The 23,758-nt window shown below is 31.0% G+C and overlaps 2 protein-coding genes across 2 annotated transcripts in view; both read left to right on the top strand.

Annotated features, from left to right (window-relative positions):
• Window positions 1-6,415, top strand: part of TIAL1 (Nucleolysin TIAR) — a 97,431-nt gene extending 91,016 nt beyond the window's left edge. Inside the window, exon 11 of the mRNA XM_051215720.1 lies at window positions 5,529-6,415. Coding sequence (XP_051066251.1) covers window positions 5,529-5,533 — 5 coding nt within the window. The 3' untranslated portion in view covers window positions 5,534-6,415. The remainder of the gene's footprint in view (window positions 1-5,528) is intronic.
• An 11,720-nt stretch (window positions 6,416-18,135) lies between these two features.
• On the top strand, window positions 18,136-22,092 carry MS3_00007442 (uncharacterized protein; the record flags this gene model as incomplete). Its single annotated transcript, XM_012944507.1, has 3 exons — window positions 18,136-18,235; window positions 18,260-18,550; window positions 22,067-22,092. 3 exons carry the CDS (start codon window positions 18,136-18,138, stop codon window positions 22,090-22,092), a joined length of 417 nt encoding a protein of 138 aa, XP_012799961.1.
• Between the last annotated feature and the right edge of the window lie 1,666 nt (window positions 22,093-23,758).

The raw sequence follows: 23,758 nt of genomic DNA, 5'->3' as shown, positions 1-23,758 counted from the left end.
ATTAATGACATTACATGGGTTAAATGAAAAACATTGATATCTCAAGCAATTGTAGTGTCAGTTACTATGTTAAGCCTACATAACTTATTCTAGCTTCTGGACAGTCCAATTTATCCATTTATTGTGAGTCACGTTTCGACTTTGTTAATTGTTCACTTATCAACACTGGCTATTTTTATATGAGCGTAGGTGTGTACACTTATCCTACTCATCACATAACTTTATTTTCGTTTAACTATAAATATTAATTAACGCTTGATTAAATGGATTTGGCTCACATGGCTTCTCCACAGTGCGTAATTTCTCTCTGCTCTCTCTTCTTCACTTCATTCTCTGATTGTCTGTTCCGATTATCGAGTGTACAAAATATACGTATTCAAGCATCCATTCTCGTATTTGGCTTATGTTATTCCGTTATACGGTAAAAAGAACGATAAAATACATTTTTTTGTGCACATAGATCAGCTTTTATTTCTTGGAGGACAAGAGCTTCTACTGCTTTAAGTAGTTGAATATGAAGAAAGCTTGATTGATTTAGATAAATTCTATAAGCAACCTTAAAATCAACCTGTTGATCAGTGAATTTATTACAATCGAGTAAATATGTAAAACTACATTGAATAATTTTCTTGCATTCCTGCTGAAGAGTAAATGTTTTTAAATTGTTTAACGGTTTTCCCATTTATTAAGTTCAACTACAGCACTATTCCAATGTATACATTTTCTATTTATATAAACAAACCATTATATCTCGACGACAGTTATGAATGGTTACTCTTGAGAACTAATTATGGACCAATACGATACATATAAGTTTTATTAAATAATTAGTAAGTAGCTAAACTATGCATATTCATGTTCCTCTTATTAGAAGCTTTATTATGAATCATAGACTATTATTATATGATTTACTGTTCTTGAGTTATGCCCAGTCTATTTATTACGGTCTCTCATATTCACAGCCACTTTTGACTAGATCTTGTATAAATGTTATTTTTTATTTTATGGTGTGATATGGTCTATTTGGTTGGTATATGAACCCAGTATGTTTGAAATATAAGGATTCATATTACGGAGGCTGAGATCGGTGTTCTGAACTTAACAGGTAGTGCTAGGCTGGAAGAAGAACCGAAAACAATTCTAGACTGTTCGTACAGATTTTATACATCATTGGTCTCAATGACATATCACTATTCTCTAATTGGCGGTATGATTACGTTGTATAATAATAGGGCACATGGCCACACAAACATAAAAAACCATGAGCAGATAAATTACAATTCCAGATATGTTGATGACACGTTTATTGTCTGTAACAATAAACAGCATGCAATCCGCCTGCTAAAACTCTTCAATAACGCTCATTCTAACATACAATTTACTATAAAACGCGAACAGAATGACATGTTCCACTTTCTTGATGTTGCTATAAAACGTAGGAGAGACGGAACAGTCCAACGTTCGCTTTATCAAAAAAGTTCTTGGAATGTCTTTACCTGAATTTTAATAGTTTTTGTTCACTCAGTTACAAGAAGGCATTACTTAAAGCACTATTTTATGGAACAGAAAGGATATGTACCACTGACAAACTGGAAGAAGAATTGATGAACATGGAAAAATGCCTACGAGAGAACTTTTACCCGCAAAGTTTATTGACAAATATAAAAAGCGCAAAGAAAACAATAATAAAGTAATTACGGTCAATAAAAAACCAATAACTATAAATCTTAACTTCAAAGGTGATGATGTTGCAAACACAATCAACAGGAGACTGAATGCTGCACTAGCCAGAACTTATCCGGCGGCCAAACTTCTGATTCTGTACAAAACAACATGTTCAATAACTCAAAGGTTGATAAGCATCCTTTTCATGTTACCGCCAATTGTATTTATAAATTTACGTGTAACTGCCAAAGCAGCTACATTGGCCAAAAGGAGGGCATATCTCAGACTTTTTTAACATGTTCCAAAAAGCCTCAGAACAAGAGGAAGAAAGACTCTAAATAGTGCAATCACCAAACATCTCCTTGATACAGGACATCAGGTCGATACCCTACAATCACTCAAGGTGATTAGTAAGCAGCCAGTCTCCAGTCGTCTGAAGTTTGATGAAGCAGTTGTTATCAGACGCCAAAAACCTGATTAATGTGTTCAAAAAAAAAGTTATTAATCTTTCCTTGCCTTGGTGACAAATACTCTTTCGCTGCATGTTAAATTCTTTTTCTATAAACTGTTTACTGCATTTATTACATCATTGAGTTTTATTTCAACTACCTGCCAAATCAATAATCTTATTTTATCAACTGAGCTCTACTCACTATATTCCTATCAATATTTATTCATCATATAATCACTTGTTTCTGGCCGTTTGAACTGTTGTCACAATCAATGTTGTAGAACGTACTCTCACATAAGGTATACATTTAGAATATTCCGTCTACTAATTTTATTTACACCCTTGCTATACATAAATTTATAAATACCGTTAGCGGTAACACCCTTGTTATACTATACGAATATGTTTTCGATATAACTTCCAACCTAACTCTTTCGTGTAAGTAATTTAAACCCATTACGTAATTATCATTTCAAATATGACAGGTTGTGAGCGGCTGACGAGAACCTACGAAATTAAATGAATTCATGCTGTTCTGCTAGAATCTTTGTTCTTGCTGTTTTCAAAATGATAAAGGGAACTATGTGTATGAAATTATATATTACATTTTATCCTTCAATTTTACACTGACATTACTGAACATATGATAAACTCTAGAAATTATAGAAATATATAGACAGCACAACTGTTTACTCATAAATAGTATACCAAATTATATATATATATATATATATATATATATATATATATATATATATATATAAATGATAGTATTGTTCTCAGTCAGATATTTACATTTAGAACACACAAAGATTAATTCATTTTAACAAAACAACCTGGATTGTATAATGATAACATTTGTAAACAATCAGCTTTTTCTTACTGTAATAATCCAACAGGAATATTAAAAATCTATTCACTAATTAAATTCCCTATTGATTTTAAATAATAGCGGGCAAATTAATTTCAAAATATTAAAATTTATTCTCATCAGTTGTAGTTGTTTTTAAATTTTTGATGTTTACAGTTCAAAGTCAGATCGTATAAGTGATATAATGAATAATTTCTATAGATATGTAGAACCGTTTAATTTGTTTTGTTCATTTATTAAATATAACTTCCTCATAAACATGTATGTTTTTAATTACTGGATTCATGAGTCAATTTAAGCTAGACCATCGTTGAAAACTTAAAAGCACTGAATGACTGTTTTGTTTTATTATGGGACTACTCAGCAGTGCTCATCCACGATTCCTCATGCGGTGCTCGAACCCAGGGCTTTCAGTCTTGCGTGTGAGTACTTAATCTCTAAATCACTAAGTCGACATACAACATTGTTAATGTCTAACTTCAATCGATCCGCAACCAATTCTGATAGTATTCATGTGCTCAATAATGACTAGCTTCAAGATGGATTTCCTGGATATCTAGTACGAATCCGTGACCAATGGAGTCCTATCCGTGTCAAGTATGAGACAGTTTTCCACCTCACACAATGGATGTGGGGTTAAGCACGATCGTGGATCGGTTGAAATCAGAAATTTACACTGTTGGATGCCGCCTCAGGGGTTTAGAGATTATGTTCGTGCGTAAGTCCACCGGTCCTGGGTTCGAGCCACGCGCATGAGATCGTGAATGAGCACTGCTGAGGAGTCCCATACTAGAACGAAACAGTCATTCAGTGCTTTTACGTCTTCAACAGTGGTCTGGCTTAGATCGATTCATTAATTCAACTTTAAAATTAGTACAATTTTCACAAATCCTCATTCTGATAAAAATGTATGTAGCAGAAAACACTGAATTAATAAATTATTTTAATCAGATTATATAAATACAACAAATTGTATCTAAAAGATGGTATAAAAATAATAAGAGTTTTATTTAAACTATTATGAAATTTTGTTCTAATTCATTCCATGAATGTTAGTCAATGATGATAAGTCGTTTCATTTAGACTGAAAACTTTCAGGACTTCATAAATACAAACCTAGTCATTAACTATTCTAGTTAACGAATAGTTTAGCGAAAATCTATGTTTTTCGATGATTACAACTGATTTATTTACTAAATATGACTAAAACATTATTTGTTTTATAAATACACGTATCAAGTATAATTGATTATCTGCTTCAATATATGATTACTTGTATTTAGATAGAGTAATAATGAGATCTACATCTTTAAATAAACATGAAATGACTAACGCAATACACTTCGAACCAGTTATATGATCATAAATTAATTATTTGAAATATATTTTTAAGAAATAAAAAGATTCAAACCAGAAAACAAAGAACCACATAATCAATAAGGTAAGAAGAATGACTTTACAGATACCATCTATTAAACATGAGGATTCAAATCAATATTATCAGGGTTGTTTACCATAAGTAAAACTTAAAACATACAAAGAAGATATTAATTTTTATGTAATTGAGGATTTAATCAATTTAGGTACTAGTCTTCTATCAGTTTCCTATAACACTAGAAAGGTTGTTTTAAATCAACCGCGTAACACATTTCTGTCAAAAAATTTAGAAGCATTTATAAATTTAACCGGTGAATTAGTATTTTTATACAAGAAAGTCTATGTATGTTAAGGTTTGAATACAAAATGATCCAAACACTTTTGGTATGTTCTTTTTTAAGTTTTTATGGCATTGAAACCGTATGTGTTAACACTTTTTTATAACCAGTTCAATATATTTAGTTAGTTATTTGGGGAGTCTTAACTCAATTTTACCGCGACTTGTTTGTTTCAAGAGTGTCGATTTCAAGAACTAGATAGAATTGAAGTAACATATACATCTATTACACAATGAATAGCATTAGCATTTCTAGTTGATGTGTAAATCGATACAGTTTTAAGTAATGGACTAACTTCAACCACTCAGTCGTTGAAACCATAGTCCGCTGAAGAGATTTTGTTCTTGTATGAAATTTCTCAAAAGTTTAATCATACTAGAGATGGAACGCGTATCATCCAAAATATAATAATCACACAATATCATCAACTAACAGATATAATAAACAAGAACTACTGAATATTAAGTAAGTGATTTAAGGATAAAACTTTTCTTGCTAGTTCAGAATTTAAAGGCTGTGATGCCTGAAGGAGAAAACTATGTGTACTACAAATGTGTCTATACAAAAGATGAAACAGATATTCAATGTTCCTTAATTTTTAATAGTTCTCCAAGTGAAATCAGTTACTAGATAAATGAATCATCATAATGACAGCATAAACAAACTATTTTATTCAACTGTTAACATAAATACATAGTATTTGTTCAAATTGATTGAATTGTTCTCTATTGTTTTCATTTTTAAATCTATTCTTCACCTCAGACCATTTGTTATTGTTCTTTTTACGAATTTTGTTTAATAATTAGTTCTTCTTTTTATTTTATAGGTTAAATCAATCAATCAATCATCATTATCTTCATGATCTTCACTATTATCATTATCATTATCTTCATCAACGTTATCAATACTATGATGGAGATTATATATGAACAATTTTGAAATAAAATTATAGTTTAGTTAATTGTTATTAAATCTCTTATCATTACAAATTATTGATTATTATCATTATTTTTTACTTTCATTTAATTGATTGTAAACTTACATTTACAGAGTAAATAAATCAACAAAACAAAAAAATAAACATTATTACATGATGAACTACGCCCCCTTTTTTTTTAAAAAAAAGAGAAAAAGTAAAATAAACAATTCACTTAGAATTGAATTTATTTACCATATAGCAACAACTTCAATCTTATTTCTTTACACATTACAAATCAATATTTTTATTGTGATTGTGTTTAATCAATTATAGTTTTTTTGTCTGTTTTTGTTTTAATGAAACGAAAGTTACCGATTATTATTGATTACCTTTATCTTAACTGTACACATCGTATATAATAATTATAAAATGCAATTGTATCTTACATCCTCTCAACATGATCCATATGATACACATATGATTCTTAAGGATTTAAAAAATTAAATGATGGTTTGTTTGTTTGTTTTTCTCTTTTATTGTCCAGATTAATCAATAATGATTTCACATATATTCTTCCGATCGTTATTCATTTCTTTTTTTTTAAAGGAACTTGATAAACCATTTTGAATAGTGAACATCATTTGTTTCTTTTTTCTTTCTCTTCTGAAATTCTTTCACAACAACACACTTTCTTGTTACTTGTGTCTTATGTTTACCTGTTTTTTGAAAATATTAAATGAACGAATAAATAAGTGATTTCACTTATACAAAACTAAACCCAAAAACAAATAAGAATTTTAATGTAATATGAAAATAAAAATAAATAAATTTAACTGTTTTTTTTTAATTATGTAAACAACTTTTGTTTTATGATGAGCTGGCCAACTAAGATAGTTTTTATTTATTTAATTATTTATTTAAATAAGGATTGTAAATAAAAGTAACAAAACAATTGAACATTTAAATTTAATAAAATAAACGATTGAAGATTTCAATTTTTAGAAGGAGTTTGTGGAGATTTTAGAAATTTCATAGATTGAAATCATGAGTCAATTGAAGCTAGACCACTATGGAAAACCTGGAAGCACTGGACGGCCGTTTCGTTCTAGTATAGGACTGCTCAACAGTGCGCATCCACGTTCTAGTGAGAAGCCGTTACCAGTGGAATTCAACCAGGTCTGTTGTAAGATATCAACTCAGTGAAGACAATGGTGTACGATGGCGCAACTTCGTGGATTGGTTGAAGTCAGACATTAGTACCATTGGATGCTGGCCGGCTCAGTGGTCTAGTTGGTTAAGCGCCTGGAGCGAGACTGGTAGGTCCTGGGTTAGAATATCGCGGGATGCGGGATCGTGGATGCGCAATGCTGAGGAGTCCCATACTAGGACGAAATGGCGGTCCAGTGCTTCCAGGCTTTCCATGGTGGTCTAGCTTCAATTGACTCATGATTTCAATCTGTGAGATTTCAATTTTGTCAAAAAATATAATTTGTGAAAATATTGGAAATTTAAGATTTTCGATGTTTTATTGGACAATACGTAGCATTGCAGTATAAAACAAAATTTAACTATTCATTTTAAATAAATATATAATTGAGAATAGTAGGTATTTCTTTAAAATATTGAAATGCATAGAAGCATTATGATATTTCTAAAATTAGAATACTTATAAATTATATACTGGAAGTACAAACTATATTAGTTTTACTGAAAATATTCATATAGTATATTAGGATTTATTTATTTAAACACATATATATTGGTACAAAAAGGCACCAAATAGATATGCGCTATACAAATCATTGAATTTGTATGAGGGTTGGGATACAGTCCGAGTGCCTAAACCGAAGCAGGCAGTCTTCTTAGGGGGCCATACACCGAGCTTTCGACCTGAAGGTCTGATCCACTAGGCAGTGGAGCAACGTGAGGAGATGACGTCCCACGATAGTTGGTGACCAACAGTTGGTTCATATGCCATTTGTTCCTTCAGGATACAGGAGCCCATATGCAATATTGGTTTGAAATCAGGGTTTTCCAACTCCTCTGGGTGAACTCTCCGTGTTGACCAACCCAGTTAAAGCGCCGGACATTTGCTTTTCGTCCTCTCAATTTCGTAAACAACACTTGTGGTGCGAGAAGGCAGTGAGTGAGACTTCCGTCGCAGTGGCTGTATACTCGTGGCCACATGAGAGCATTTTGAGAGGGAGGGCTGACTCTCTCTACTTTTGGCCGTACCAGGGTATTTGGGAGCTTATTAGGATGCCATAGGTCATATATCCTTTAATACTGGCAATTGTACGGCGTTAAATCTTTTTTATTTGTGTTATGACTAAAACCTGAATTTTTGCTATATCACGTACAATCTGAACCATCCAAGTCGTAAATTAGAAGACAGAAGATGAGTAAAAATAAATCTTATTCCAACCAGTCAAATGGGGTGCAAAACACTCCTGTATTTATCATTTTATCAAAAAGGAAATACTCATTACGGTCATCTAATCCACATGCAGTGGTTTGTAACATTTGTTCAATAGAGAACCTACATATCAAGAATCCAGAATGTTCTTCCAAACGATGATTGGATGGAATATTTTCGACATTTTTAGAGTTTGATTTAGTTCACTGTTGGCCGTTTTCATAGTTTTGTTTTCTAAAGAATGTTTAGTTTCCTTAAAAGTATTCGCATAAATAGACAAATTAATGGTCATTTATTGATTCGCAAAAAAGTTTATAATGATTACTATTTTTTTATCTTGAATTTATCAGCCTACAATTTAGATTAAATAGTTAAGCTACACAAATCAATACTCTTTAGGGGAAGATGTTTGTTTCATGAAGTAGATCCTATATCTTCCGAAATTCTAAAAAGAAACTAATGTCACTTTGTTTTAACAATGACACTGGTTTAGTCCTTTAGTTTCTGTGACCTTTAGTTGATTTATTACTTGATGTAATAAAATTCTATAAATTCCATTAATTTCAGAATTTTATAGTTTAATAAAACTATTAACTTCTGTACAGTAGGTAGTTTCTTTTTCATAATGAAATGACGGAATGAAAAGGCAAAATTACCTTTTTAACTCAATGTTACTTCAGTTTTTCATTCAATATGATGATCATTCAGTACAGCATTGATTTATTTCAGTGTAATGAATATTTAAGGTATGATATTCTTTGTATCAGATTAAAATGGGCTGTGTTCAGCATGATAGGCAACATGTAGTTTTGTCAAAATTTCATATGCGTAACCATTTTACTGATAAATAATCAAATGCTTGTGCGGATTAGGGTCGTCATGTTTTTGGGATGAATAAATCTTCAGTTGTACCAGTCTTTCTATTCTTACTTCACATATTTGGAATTGGAATTGTTCCTCGTTTTAAGTCATCAATAGCAGGCTATACCGATATAACACACATTTAATAGCTTTTACATAGTGATCAAGTCAACATACCATCGGATTACATTTATTTAAATCTGCCAGTCCTATGCCTGAGCAATGGAGGGTTGTTTGCATGTAACACTAAATATATGCAAATCTATTGTTATGAAATTTACAATTCTATAGGGAATAGCATAGTTCTTAATGGTTTTAATTTTGGACAATTAAATTTCCAATTTATAAGACGTTTCCAAATTTGACTAATATAGCTGGCTAATCGATTTTAATGTACAAAGTAGTTTTGCCTCAATCACTATTCATTATTTTTGTAAATTCAATCATGTGCTGCTTGTATTGTGATAGGAGACGAATCCTCAAGTGAATTAATTAGAACTTAATTCTATGAATTAATAAGTTTTTTTTCGGCATACCTTATGAAAGTTCACAAAGAACACATGAGAAGAAAGGTTTTACCGACTATAAACAAAGCAATATTATTCTAATTAATAAAATCATCGTTAAATCAATAATTTCCAAATGGAACGTTGGTATTATAAGCCAGAAAATCTTATCATATGATGTGACTGTAATAACAAACAGACCGTCACACAATAATACATTTTTTGATATAATTATTAATACAAACGAAATGAGGAAAAGATCAGAAAAAATTGTTAAATTCATCACTAAATCGTTTATCAGTTTATCGGAATGATGAACAATTTTTATAATTACATTAGCAAACATAATTTAATAACAGTCATAGGTCTATAACAATTGTGCAATTATAATAAACATTGATCCTTTTATATTGGTTGTTTGAAACTTCCCACTGATGTTTAAAACTGTAATTAATCAGTCTCTTGCTGGTATATGTGGATCTTGTGTGTATCACCTCGATATAGCCTCAAACCACAAACATTATATTAAAGATGGATTCTACTGGATTCCGTTGCTAGCCACTATCCATCTCTGCTTATACTGCTGGTGAATTGAGGCTATATCGATGCAATCCGCACAAGATATACACATACCAATAAGAGACTGATTAATTACAGTCCTAAATATCTATGTGAAGATTCCAACAACTGTTACAAATTTAATTAAAATTTCACCCCATTGCACAAGTTAATGACTATCTGGATTCAGCATCTAAGTAGATAACACGATGACGTTTGAAGAGAATTATACTAGGTTCAAGTCCCGGAATTAACATTAACCCAGAGATGCGGGTACATCCATCTGGCGAGTCCCAAATAAGACGAAATGCAAGTTCTGGATTCCATTGCTAGCCGACATTTTTCTCTGTTTATAATCATTGGTCCCATTTTGAAATATGAGTATCTTACAATGTTTTCATATTGTTCCACCATTCATTAGACTAAAAACTATCTCTTCTATTATGAACGCTAAAGACTGTGGTAACTCATCCTCGAGTAATCTTAAACTATGTTTGAACACTTCGACTGGTGTTAAGATTCGTATTACTTCTTTAGTTAATATCAATCGTACTGAAAATAGTTCTATAAAATTAAGATGTTTTAGTGGAAAATGAAAAAAGAAACACTAAATTATCATTCATATAACATTGAATATAAAATCAAGAAAAAATTCAAAACAAGCACAATACGGTTAGAAAGAAACCGCTTATTCATCACCTAATAGTTAATGAAGAAAATACAAAAAATAAGCATACTACTTAAGTATGTTTTACATATTTGATAAAATAAGCAATTAAATATTGAACATTTTCAAGGACAATAAAAAATAGCGGCTAAAGTGAATTGAACACAAACTAAATAATGAAAATATGTGTGTATACTTCAAAAAAAAGAAAAAAAAATACGCCTCGAGTGTTATTCATTCAAAGTAATACAATTTTGTTTGGTGGAGTTTTGTTCTCTGAGCTGTATTGTTTAGTCGTGGAGCTTTCATTGTTCTTCTGAAAGACATAATCAGCACAAACTTCAAGTAGGAGTGGAGTGTACGAATTTCTTCACATGTGGTTCCCAGCTTGTCCTGTACACCTCAATGTTGATTGTTTTTTGTTGACCTTAAATTTGTCATTGTTTACTTTTTTGTTTTGGTTGTATCTAGGTTGTATCGAGGTTTACAGGACAATCTGTGAACTATATGTGGAAAAATTCGAACATTCCACTTCTACTTGAAGTTTGTGCTGATGATATCGTTCAGAAGAACAATGAAAGCTCCACGACTAAACCATACAGCTTAGAGAACAAGACTCCATCAAAAACATCCACCTGAGCTATAAATCTTCTTCACCATCTAAAAGTAATGCAATACTTTAAACATAACGAATATTCATTTGAAAAAAATATAGAAAAATTCAGTAAATCCAAATGAAATACAATCAGTTTCCAATAACAATGTTGATATAGAATGATTTATAAAACATAACTAAGTGATGGAAGTATGTTTTATTACTTAACTTGATTTCTCAATCAATTTTTTTTTCAAATGTTAACAAGTTTTAATAATAAAAATAAATTATTCCATTTGCAATAAGATACATCGTATTTTCTTTGAAAGTATAAAATGAATATCGAGAACTGTTCTGGTTTGTAACTTTTGAAATGATTTTCATTTGTTGCTAAATTGAATGGGTATTATAGTAATTTCAATAGTTGAGATCATGAGTCCATTGAAGCTAGACCACCATGGAAAACCTGGAAGCACTGGACGGCCTTTTCGTCTTCTTATGGGACTCCTCAGCACTGCGCATCCACGATCCCAAATCGCAGGATTCAAACCCATAACCTATCAGTCTCGTGAGTGAGCGCTTAACCAACTAGAGCACTAGACTCACGATCTCAACTGTTGAAATTACTACAATAATCACAAAACCCCTTTATATATGAATCAACATATGCTCACTAGTGAATGACTTCAAGAGGTATATCCTGAAGTTCTAGTGGAAAGCAGTGACCAGTGAAGTTCAACCAGGTCTGTTGTGAGATAGTAACTCACTAAGGACAATGATGGATGTGTCGCTCGATTTCGTGGATTGGTTGAAGTTAGACATTAAAACCGCTTGATGCCGGCCGTCCCAGTGGTCTGGTGGTTAAGTGCTCGCGCGCGAAACCATTAGGTCCTGGGTTCGAATATCGCGAGGCGGTCTTGTGGGTGCTCACTGCTGAGGAGTCCCACAATAGGATGATACGGCCGACCAGTGCTTCCAGGTTTTCATGGTGGTCTAACTTCAACTGACTCATGATCTCAACTATTGAAATTACTGAAAACTTAATTCATTTTCAATGTGAACAACATAGTTAAGCTCGTGATTATTCAATGATAGATGTTTAGTTCCATGGAGAATATAAATCTTTCCACAAAAATAGATGTGACTTTTTTATTAATTCCAGTTAATGCGTGTATACACGAAATTAAACAAGTATTTCCATTTTATTTAGTAAAGTTATATGTTATATGGAGCTTTAACCGACAGTTCTACAAACACGTTTCATCAAATATAAATGACGACAAATATGAAATGAACTAAAAAGAGGTTATATGAGTCAACACATACCCAGGAAGATTTCTATCTTAACAAATAAGTAACATTTCGGGTAATAATATTTTAACTATTATGTTAACACGTATTACATTCATCTAATTCGATTGATTGACATTATATTTCAGTCATAAGAATATTATTTTATCGTAAAACGTAATTGTTTCCCTTTTGATTAACTTGAATTCCATGTTCATTTTAAGAGCTGACATCAATAGTTTCATCTTGTGAACAATAATGACTTAACTATATTGAATTAATATACATTAAATATCGATCTACTTTCCAAGTTATAAAATCTTATTCCACAACAAATATGGACAGTAAAATGTAATTAAAACACAATTTACATTATGGATTTAAAAATGAATATTTGAGTCTATTATTTTTAATGTTAACTCCGCCTATAGCACTTCTAGAGTTATTGCCGGTCCCAAGCCCGGGTAAAAGAGGAGGGTTAGGCATGGGGTTAGCGATCCCATCCCGTAGAAAAGTAACTCGCTAAAAAACGCTAACCAGAAAATTTTTTAATCTTCCTAGGTATTAATAAACTACTACTTTTCTAAAATTAAAACAAATACCGGAAAAAAACTAGTTTAGTTTTTACAAGTAGCATGTACTGTTTAATTCATTGAAAAGTTAATACAAACCCATTAGTTCAGATAGAACAATCTTTTTGATCAATATTAAATGGATTGATATAAAAGTGAATGGTTGAGAGAAAATATGGAAATATTCTAATGAATTTCTCTTTGTCGAGACAACAGTTACATAGTAATACTGATGTTGAATAACAAAGAATTTTATAAACATCTGGTTTTGTAACGTTATATCATTCTATACTACATGTTACTATAGAAACATAATGATGGGACAGTTGTATTTCATCTAAAACTCTCACCGAATTTACATTACATCTTTGTCAATGATTGGCACATTCTCTATGTTTGTTTCATATATTAGCTTATATGAAGCTTCATTAAAGTATATTAAGTTACTGTAAGCACTAGGAAATGAAAACGATTTTGCAAGATTTAAATCATCTCATCAACTACACAAGAGTAATTAACAAGTGAAAAGTACATAAAAATTTATAACAAAATTATTTGAAACAGTCCAACTAATCTCAGATAAAAAACTAGCTATTCTTTTATTTACATATTATCTGTCAGTACATCACAAGTGTTAACATTAATTTGTATTCTGTTTCATTCATCTGTAACATTTTTAAATAGTTACGGAGACTTTAAATTGTTTTTTAAAAAAACGTAGTTTACAATTGAAGAACATATGGAACTCAAATCGACTGTCCGTCAACCAATATCAAAGTCAGAATCTTTAATACGAATGTCAAGGCAGTTCTACTGTACGGAGCTGAAATTCGGAAAACTACTACAACCATCATCAAGAAGATACAAGTATTTATGAATAGCTGTCTACGCAAGATATTCAACATCCATTAGCCGGATACCATCAGCAACAGCCTTCTCTGGGATAGAACAAACCAGCTTCCAGCTGAGGAAGACATTAGGAAAAGAGGATGGAAATGGATAGAAAATACTATACGGAAATCTCCAAATGGCATCATTAGGCAAGCCCTAACTTGGAATTCTGAAGGGAAGCAGAAAATAGGAATGCCAAAGAACGCATTACGTTAGGAAATAGAAGCAGGTATGAAAAGAATGAATAACAACTGGAAGGGGCTGGAAAGGATTATCCAGGACAGGGTTGGATGGCGAATGCTGGTGGGCGGCCTATGCTTCTCCACTAGGAGTAACAGGCGTAAGTAAGTATGTAAGTAGTTTATTTCAAATGATAAATATTGTTTTGTAACTTAATAATATTCTTAACTAGTTTTATTACCACTCTATGTTGTTGACTAAGATTATTTTAACTTGAAAATAGTTTTTAGAAGTAAAAATTAGTTGTTATTGAATGGCCTGGTCATATTTATTAAAAGACTTAAATAAAGCATTGCTTGTAAGCCACTAAAAGTCAGAAAGCACTCAAAAGTGATTTAATTTCAGTTCGGATCTCTTTCGTGAGGTGCAATCCTAAACCCACTTAAGATCAGAATAAGAAATTTGACATTTATCTCTTTCTCTCTTTCTGTGTATGATAATAGTGAACCAGAGTTTAAAATATATCGTACTAACCACAATATAAAGAGTTTCCGGATAAGAACACATGTAAGATCATATATGTACAATGTTTTGAATGTTCGACAGTTGTTCTATTAGCTGTGCTTATCACCTTACAGTTCATTTGTTGTATGCCGGCTTTTCAACATATCAACAAATCTGTTCATTAATTAAATTAGTCTCGAGAAATCATGTGAATAAATGCAATTAGATTGACATAATATCGGCACTCAAAAGCTTCATTTGAATACTACTTCAATGCAGCTATCATTTTCATAATGGTAAAAATCATTCAAAATTTTATTTAATATTTCTAGCCATATAAATGTTTTCGAGTGGAAATATGATGGAGAGTCTTTGTAGCTCAAGAACAGAATGTTGAGGATATTACATCCTCCTAGAATTAAATGATTCTGAAGACACAATATAGAAATATATTCCTTCGTTGCAACAGAGTCATTTTCTGAACGATCTTGATACGTCAAATAGCTTGAAATATAGGACATTAATTACTTTCTGGACTTCTTTTTTAGTTTCAGTCCACGAAGTATAACATAATATGAAAGCACAAACACTATACTAAAAATAACAAAATGAAATGTAAAAATTTTAAATCTTCCTTAATATATAACTTTGAAAAGACAATTTTGAGTTTATTTATTCACTAATGTAGAAGCCAGATTTCAAACCGTTATCAAATCCATAGATGGTTATTGGTTAGGAGTGGAATCCAGGACATGCATTTCGTCCTATTTGGGACATATAAGCTGGATGTACTTGCATCTCAGAGTTGATGTTCACATCGGGACTCACACCCGGTACAGTTCGCTTCAAACGCCATCGTGTTATCCACTTGGATACTCAGTCCTGATAGCCACTTGGTTGTGCAATAGGGTAAAGTTTAAATTCAACTGATATTGTTTGCTTGATGTTTAGAACTGCAATTGACCAATCTCTTATTGGCATATGTGTATCTTGTGCGGACTGCCTCGATATTGCCTTAATTCACTTTATTAAATCCTCCTGAAACTTTCCCATTTTGTCATCTTAAGAAAGGTTCCAAGGCCCTGGATACTTATCATTACAGTCTGATAAATTTTATCTCTGATCAACTTATATGTTCATTTTAGCTGTTTTGAAAACAATTGAACACATCTTTTTGGAAATAGGATTTATGTACAATGTCTTGTAAAGAAATATTGTTCTCAATATTATGGTTAATCATAAATGTTACATATATTCAGAAATTATTACCGTCTTAAAAATCGTTTGTCAAAACTGTTACATATGTACAACTTACTATCAACTAACATATTCCTTACTCATTACAAATAATTTATACGAAAAGCAATTACTTCAATGGAACTGTAAGGATGGTAAATTTAACTTTTGCTGAACAGAAGAGTATATACATATATATCTTTTTAAGACTTCATACCCCTTCGAATTTGACAGTATATAGTGGTTTTATGGAAATTTGTTTTAATTCTAAACATTAGATACATTTTATTATCAAAATATTTTGCGGTGTGTGCTACCGACGTCGTCAGATATAAGTAGTATGTATCACCAATTGAAAGTGGAATACCTGGTGATAGAAGGTTGTGAACAACAAAGAACACGAGAACAGAGAGTGATTGGTATGAAAATCAGGGACCAGTGAAGTTTAAGACAAGTGATGGATATTTTTCAAATGAAGTATATATATAATGACTCTGATCGCAATTAAAGATTGTCCTTGAAGTCAAATAATCATAATCCACTTTATCATAAATAAGTTAATTTGAAATTATTTAAAATTCATGCTTAAAACTAGTACGTTAAATGAACTTGTAGAATTTATTTGTTTATTAGATCATGAATCGATTTGTGTTAGACTACCATTAAAAGCCTGGAAGCACCGAATGGCCGTCTCGTTCTAGTGTTGGACTCCTCTGCAGTGCTCATCTACGATCCCACTCTCACGATTCGAAGCCAGGACCTTCAGTCTGTTTTGCAAACGCTTAACCCTTAGACTAATGGGCCGCCTTACAACAGTGTTAATGTCTAACTTCAACCAATTCACAGAAATTCACAATCATCTTCGATTGTCTAAGGTAGATACCTGTCTCTACCTAACATGGATTAGCTCCACTAGTCACGGCTTCTCACTAGAACTCTGAGAATTCCTTCACGATGGTGGCGTAACATCAATTGTTTCATGATTCCTATCAAATACTGAACAGTCTTCCTAACCCTATACTGATCACTACTTTTTCTAAAAGAGGTTTCTTCAAATAACAATAAGAAGATTCTATCAAATGTGTATCAATATATTGGTCTAACATTAATATCTATCAAATGAAATCTTTATCGATAGCTGAAATTAACTATAAATCACAAAAGAACAGGAAATACTTAACAGTTATTTCTCAGTATGTATAATCATTGTTATTGATTCCACTGTTTGACAGAAATTGAGCGTCGAGAATAAGTAAGTAATTATATGTGAAAATTATATTTGAAATAATCTCAGTTAACTTGTCTGGACTTCTTTGATTAGTACCCTTAAGAAGCCCAGACATGTTAGCTGGATGAAACGTTGGAATTATTTAAATTTCAATCGCTGAGATTATTTCAAATATAATTTTCACATATATTATACAATCAGCTGTTTTCTTTTTCTTTAGAAAAACATATTTCTATAAGGAATGTTTCCCTTAGATTTCCCTTATATTCAATCTTATCAAACTTTATTCTACGTGGTTGTTTTTCTTTTCTCTCATTTCATATAGAATTCATTACACGTAAGCTTTATATCAACAATGTATAATAATAGTTCTTGCTTAACTTATTCAAATGTTAATATTACCATTCTTATATGAAGCTAGTTGTATACCCTTCTTCGTTTTTTTTTACCGTGTATATAATATTACCATTCTCATGAATACAGAAAATCGAGAAAATTTCCATCTGTTCTTTATATTTCCTAATATAAAATATGTTCAAAGTTATATGTTCTCATTACATACAAACAATACAAGATTCTATCACATTTTAGACTATCAATATGAAGTTTAAGGATTTTAATGACTGTTATGTTTTGTTTGAAATCTTTCCACAAACTTTAAAATTGAAATTGAACTCATTAGAAGAGGGTAAACAGTAATACATATTCAATTATGATTGACCAATGATACAATCTAAAGGTTATTTAATGTCATCTTAAGGTGAATTTAAACAATATATCCATATTATCTAGATTTGGAACCTACTTATAATTAACAAATCAACAAGGTCATCAAATAGATTATAAGTAATATTTTCGTATTAAAACCATCCTTCTTATCATTTGTTTTAATAGTATATATATATATATTATGGCGTCCATTTAAATTATAACATCTCAAAATGAATATTCTTAACATCGAAGTTACAATCGATAAACAAATAATTGTATATTAGTCAAATATAAGCCAGATGAGTAATAATAACAATAAAGAAGATATACTCGAAAACACTGTTGATAATGTGAAAGGGGAAATGAAAGAAACAAACGTAATAAATGAAATGTTAAGTGGTTAGTTAAATTATTCACATTTAGATAAAAAATGTCTACATGATTTAGATCATTCAAGATCAAATCAAAGCAGCAGTTTAAATGAAAGTGAACTACGCACCACTAGTAGTAATACAGTTACTATAAGTTTTACTGAAAGTGACAGCACAAGTTCATCTAGCAGTCGTGGTGATACTAGTAACGGTGATAATAGTGATGAAACAGAATCAACTAGCTCCGACGATGATGATGAGGAGGACGAGTCTGCTCAATCAAATCAAATTGCCGATTTTTCTGGTCAAGGTTTTACTACTGTCCCGTCAATAATCTTTCATCGTAAGTTAATTTTTTGTATTTTGTTACTGCAGACATTTACTTAAAGTAATTGTAGTTGTTGAATTCATGAGTCGATCTAAGCTAGACCACCAATGAAAACCTAAAAGCATTGGACAAATGTTTCGTCTCACTATGGGACTCCTCAGCAGTGCGCATACACGATTCCATATGCAGGACTCGAACCCCTGACCTTCGGTCTCGCGCACAGTCGAGGAATCCCATACTGGGACAAAATGGTCGTCCAGTGCATCTAGGTCCTCAATGGTGGTGGCAGATCGACTAATGAATCCAACTATTACAATTACCACAATCTCCACAAATTCCCCTATTCTAATTTACTTTAAATGTTTAATAGGTAACAAAAAACTTCAGTTAATGTTTTTTCGAAACTATGTTATTTCTAATTTTAACACGATTTATAACTTGGTTTTTAAACTACTTCATATTCTTCCACAGAAAGACACTTTAAAGCATAAACCCATAAAAAGTCAGTATGTTCGAGTCAATAATTTTATAGATTACACCATTTTTGAGGAAATTTTTCAGAAACTTAATTGTGTTACTTGCATATTCAATTAAATGAATAATTTTGATACTATTTGTTGTTTCATTTAAATCAAAAAACAAAATATAAACAAACATACATAGATATTGAAGAAAAACAAACCAAAATCTTAGAAACAAACATATTTCATAGTATCTCCTCATTGATCATTAATTCTAAACAGCCTAAAATGTTCACTTGTTTTCTTTAACAAATGAAAGTGAATATAGCGTATCTAATAAATGTAATATAAGTACCCCATTGTTTTCATTGGGTTCCCTAACTGATTTCTATCAGGAAAAAAATCAATTTCCGAAATCACTTGTACTTGACGTGTAACAGAACAACACTAAGAGTTTAATACACTTAAATACAGCATTTTGACTCCTAACTATACTATCGTTGTAATCAACTAAAGATTAAATAATCTAAATTATTACACTGGCTGAAAACCGTTTTTAATGATGATTATTAAAAGTACATACAGTTATTTATCCTAACAAACTGAAATAACATGTACATGGCAGTTACAAAACTTCATCTGTAAGTCTACATGTTATTCGCAAAATTTCGAAGTGTCATCAATCGTAATAGATCATGGTTCCATAATATATTCAAATGATTAAAATTGAAAAACTAAATTACTGCATACCAGCTGAATAATCTGAAGGTTAAGGACTAATCATGATACCTTACAGTTCAAAGTTTCATTCCTGATCCTTACTAATGAGGAACTTCGTAATACAAAAAGTAGACGTTCAATACCTCCTGTTTTCTAAATAATCTTTAACTAAGGTTAGTTTATAGGATAAAACAATGTCACTTTGATTATTACCTTGGAGACACTGTTAACTACATTATGAAACAGAATACTGAAATATTTTTTTTGAGTATATTAATTATATACAAGTATAAACTTATATTTAGTTGCCACGCATAAGCTATTATTCAAAATAAATGCTTAATCCATTATTTTACAAGAAACTAACAGTGTGAATAATTCAAAAGGTTTTTAATGGCCCGAGATCTGGCTCCAATTAGATCTTATGAATGCTCGCTGTCGAAATATATATGCTGACTATTCTCGTATTTCTTTATCGAATTAATCCACGTTAGTGAAGAACGGAATTAAATAAGTCGATTACGAGAATGGATTTTGAATATCTATGTTTCATTCATTTATTGATTTGAACAGGCAATCAAGGAATGAAGCGAAGAGAAGTACGGGAAGCAAAATGACGCACAATGGAGATGGCATGTGAGCCAACTCCATTTAATCAACTGTTAATCGATATTTATAATCACACAAAAATACGTTACAGACATGTGATGAATAGGATAAGAAGTGTGCACACAAACACTAATATAAAGGCAGTCAGGGTTGATAAGAGAACAATTAAAAAAGTCAAAACATTACTCAAGAAAAATAGATAAACTGGCCCATCCAGAAGCTAAAATAAGGTATATGGACTAAACATAGTAACCGACATTATAGGTCAACTTAAACTATACATTTCTACCTTCGTTGTTAATGTTATACCTTATGGGTTTGTGCCGCTATCAATGTATAACGTAACGATACCTTCAATTAGAGAACAGTGATTTATCAATCAGACCAATGAGGCATAAAACACGTAAGAGCAATCTAGAATCCTTATCGGTCCTTCTTCCTGCCTAGCCCAGCCAGTTAAGTCCAGAACACCAGTCTCAGCCTCTGCAATATGAATCATGTATTTCAAACATACCGCTATACACAAACCAAACAGACCACATCGTACCATAAACTAGGAAATAACATTTATACAAGATTTAGCCAAATGTCGCTGTGAATGTGGGAGACTGTAATGAATAGACTGGGCATAACTCAAGAACGATAAATCGTAAATAATAGTCTACGGGTCAAAATAAAGCTTTCAATACGAGGAATATGAATATGAATAGTTTAGTCATATAACAACTATACGATAAGAAAATATACGTGTAGTATTACTCCATAAATAGATTCCACCAGTGGCCATTCATTATTCTTATCGGGATATAACAGGTAATAATCAGAAACATCTTTGTTTATTATTATTATTTTTTTTATAATTATTTTCTAAACATTAAAACCGTTATTTAAACAAAAACTATAAATATATGTAACTTTTCATATTGCCCTCCTTATACATTTTCATTCAAATAAACAATAGGAACAACAACAACAACAATAACCAATATTGAATTTTGTGAATGATTTCAATTAATCAATCTTTTTTTTTCCAATCAATTAACATATTTCGTAATTATTATATTAATTAAATTATTTAATTTGTAAAACAATAAACAAACAAACAATCGAATGAAATGAATAAGAAATGAGTATCACTGTAGGATTATTTTACAATAAACTACTATTTAGTTCAGATTATTTGTTTTACTATATCGAAATGATAAATAACTTATAATTGAAATACTTAATAGAAACAAGATTATTAATATAATTGAGTTAAATAATCATGTCAAAGTCTCTATGTTACTTTTTGGGGGGGAGGAGGGATGTTTTGTTGTTTGTTTGTTTAGTTTTTTCTTGCACTTGATTTTGATCAGTTTACGCTTGAGTTATAAAATAACTAATCATTTAAGTAGAGTAAGTGAATAGATGTGTTGTAATGTTATAATTAGTAAATGGTTGATTGGTTGTTTAAATTTGTGTGTGTGTGTGTTGTACCGGTTTCTATGTTATTCAATGTTGTTACCTTTATGTTTTGTTGTTGTTGCAACTTATTCCTTGTTTTTTTTGCTATTTAGTATAAACTAAGTAAAACTCATTTAATGAAATGAAATGGTTGAATAGTCTCATTAAAAAAAGGAAGAAAATTAGTCATTGAACTACGGGAAATCTGATTAGTTGAACATCTTTTAAAAATGACAATGTTTTATTCGATTTTTAAAAGGTCTTGACCGATAAAACTTTAATTTTTTTTTACTAGTCATTGTGTTCATGCAAATTGATTGATTTTCAATGCTAGAAACAAATTTTTCCCAGTCTTATAATACCCAAGAAGTTAGATTTAAAGTAAGCACATTCATATGACTACAAATCTAAGTCTTCTGTTAGTAGTAGTACTTCATGCTCTCAATAAAGCAATGTATAATTGAGCGAAGAAATTTCTTTTCAATTAGTTTTTCACCATGGCTCTACACTAATATATATATATAATTCACAATAATGATATAATACTCATCGAGTGGATACGTTACGTAGTAATTACATAATGACATTTAAATTAACATTGAGTAATTGGAAGAAAGAGGATTATTAATATTCAAAGTAATCAAAAAGTTGCTACGTTGCGTAATATAAGAAACAAAGAAGGAACAGAATTTTAACGGATGGTCATCAGGTCGAACTGAATAAAGCTTTTAAGGTTATCTACAATATTCCATCAAATCTACCACATGGTTTACGAGTGCGCCTTTTGCACATTGAGGAAGCCATCGCAATCCATGTTCACAAACCTGACATTTGCATTCAAAAGAGATTTGTACAACCACTTTCTCTGCCCTGGCCTTCAGTATAAAATTTCCGTCATAAGAAATATTTTTCGTAATTCTTCCACTTCTTTTTTTTAAATTTTTGTAATTTTGTTTCTGTTGCTTTTGAACTTTATAACTTCTCAACATTCATCTCTTGATTTTTACGTGACTACTATCCTGTTGACCATCCGTTAAAATTCTGTTCCTTCTTTGTTTCTTATATTACGCAACGTAGCAACTTCTTGATTACTTTGAATATTAATAATCCTCTTTCTTCCAATTACTCAATGTTAATTTAAATGTCATTGTGTAATTATTACGTAACGTATCCACTCGATGAGTATTATATCATTATTGTAAATTATATATATATTAGTGTAGAGCCATGATGAAAAACTAATTGAAAATAAATTTCTTCGCTCAATTCGTTCCTTCTTTATTTACCAAATGACGAAATGGGAATTTTCACAATGTATAATTGCATTTCATGATAATTACATAATGCGTTTATAGACTTATACAAGTTAGCCTTATTTCAGCTATAAAGATTAGGTATATCTGAAGCGGACGAGAACACAGGTGAATACGACTAATTGTATTTTAATACGAAGTCACAGAATATCTTTGTAAAATATGAGAACCATACATTAAATGCTTCATTTGCAAATTTTCATCACCTGTCCTTCACATTCGGAATGATTCTACCAATCTACGATTCCTTTTTCTTTTTACCTTTTATTCACTTGTAACTGATCTTCTTGACCTTCTGCTGCCAGGATTTTCACTTCCGTTTAGTGTTAAAAAGTACTTAAGTCTGTTGACATACGTAGCATGCACCACATATCAATAGAATTCAGATTAAAGTTTCGCATTATAATTGTTGAATTAACTACAACTCAAAAATACCGGAAGATCTGTGACTTAAATCTTCCAAAAATTGCAGTAAAACATACTCAGTACTATTAAAAAAATAAAAATGTTCATTAATAAGCAGTTGGACCCTATCTCTATCCAACCTTTTTTTAACATGCATCGTTATTCTGACAGAAATTCATTAGGATATTTTAGCATTATATTTATGTATTTGATGATTCTCATTTTACATCCACACTGACACACCAAAATCATTTCCAATATACACTCAT

The sequence above is a fragment of the Schistosoma haematobium genome, chromosome 4 (genome assembly GCF_000699445.3).
Source record: "Schistosoma haematobium chromosome 4, whole genome shotgun sequence".
NCBI lineage: Eukaryota > Metazoa > Platyhelminthes > Trematoda > Strigeidida > Schistosomatidae > Schistosoma > Schistosoma haematobium.
This window is presented reverse-complemented; position numbering and strand designations above follow the sequence as displayed.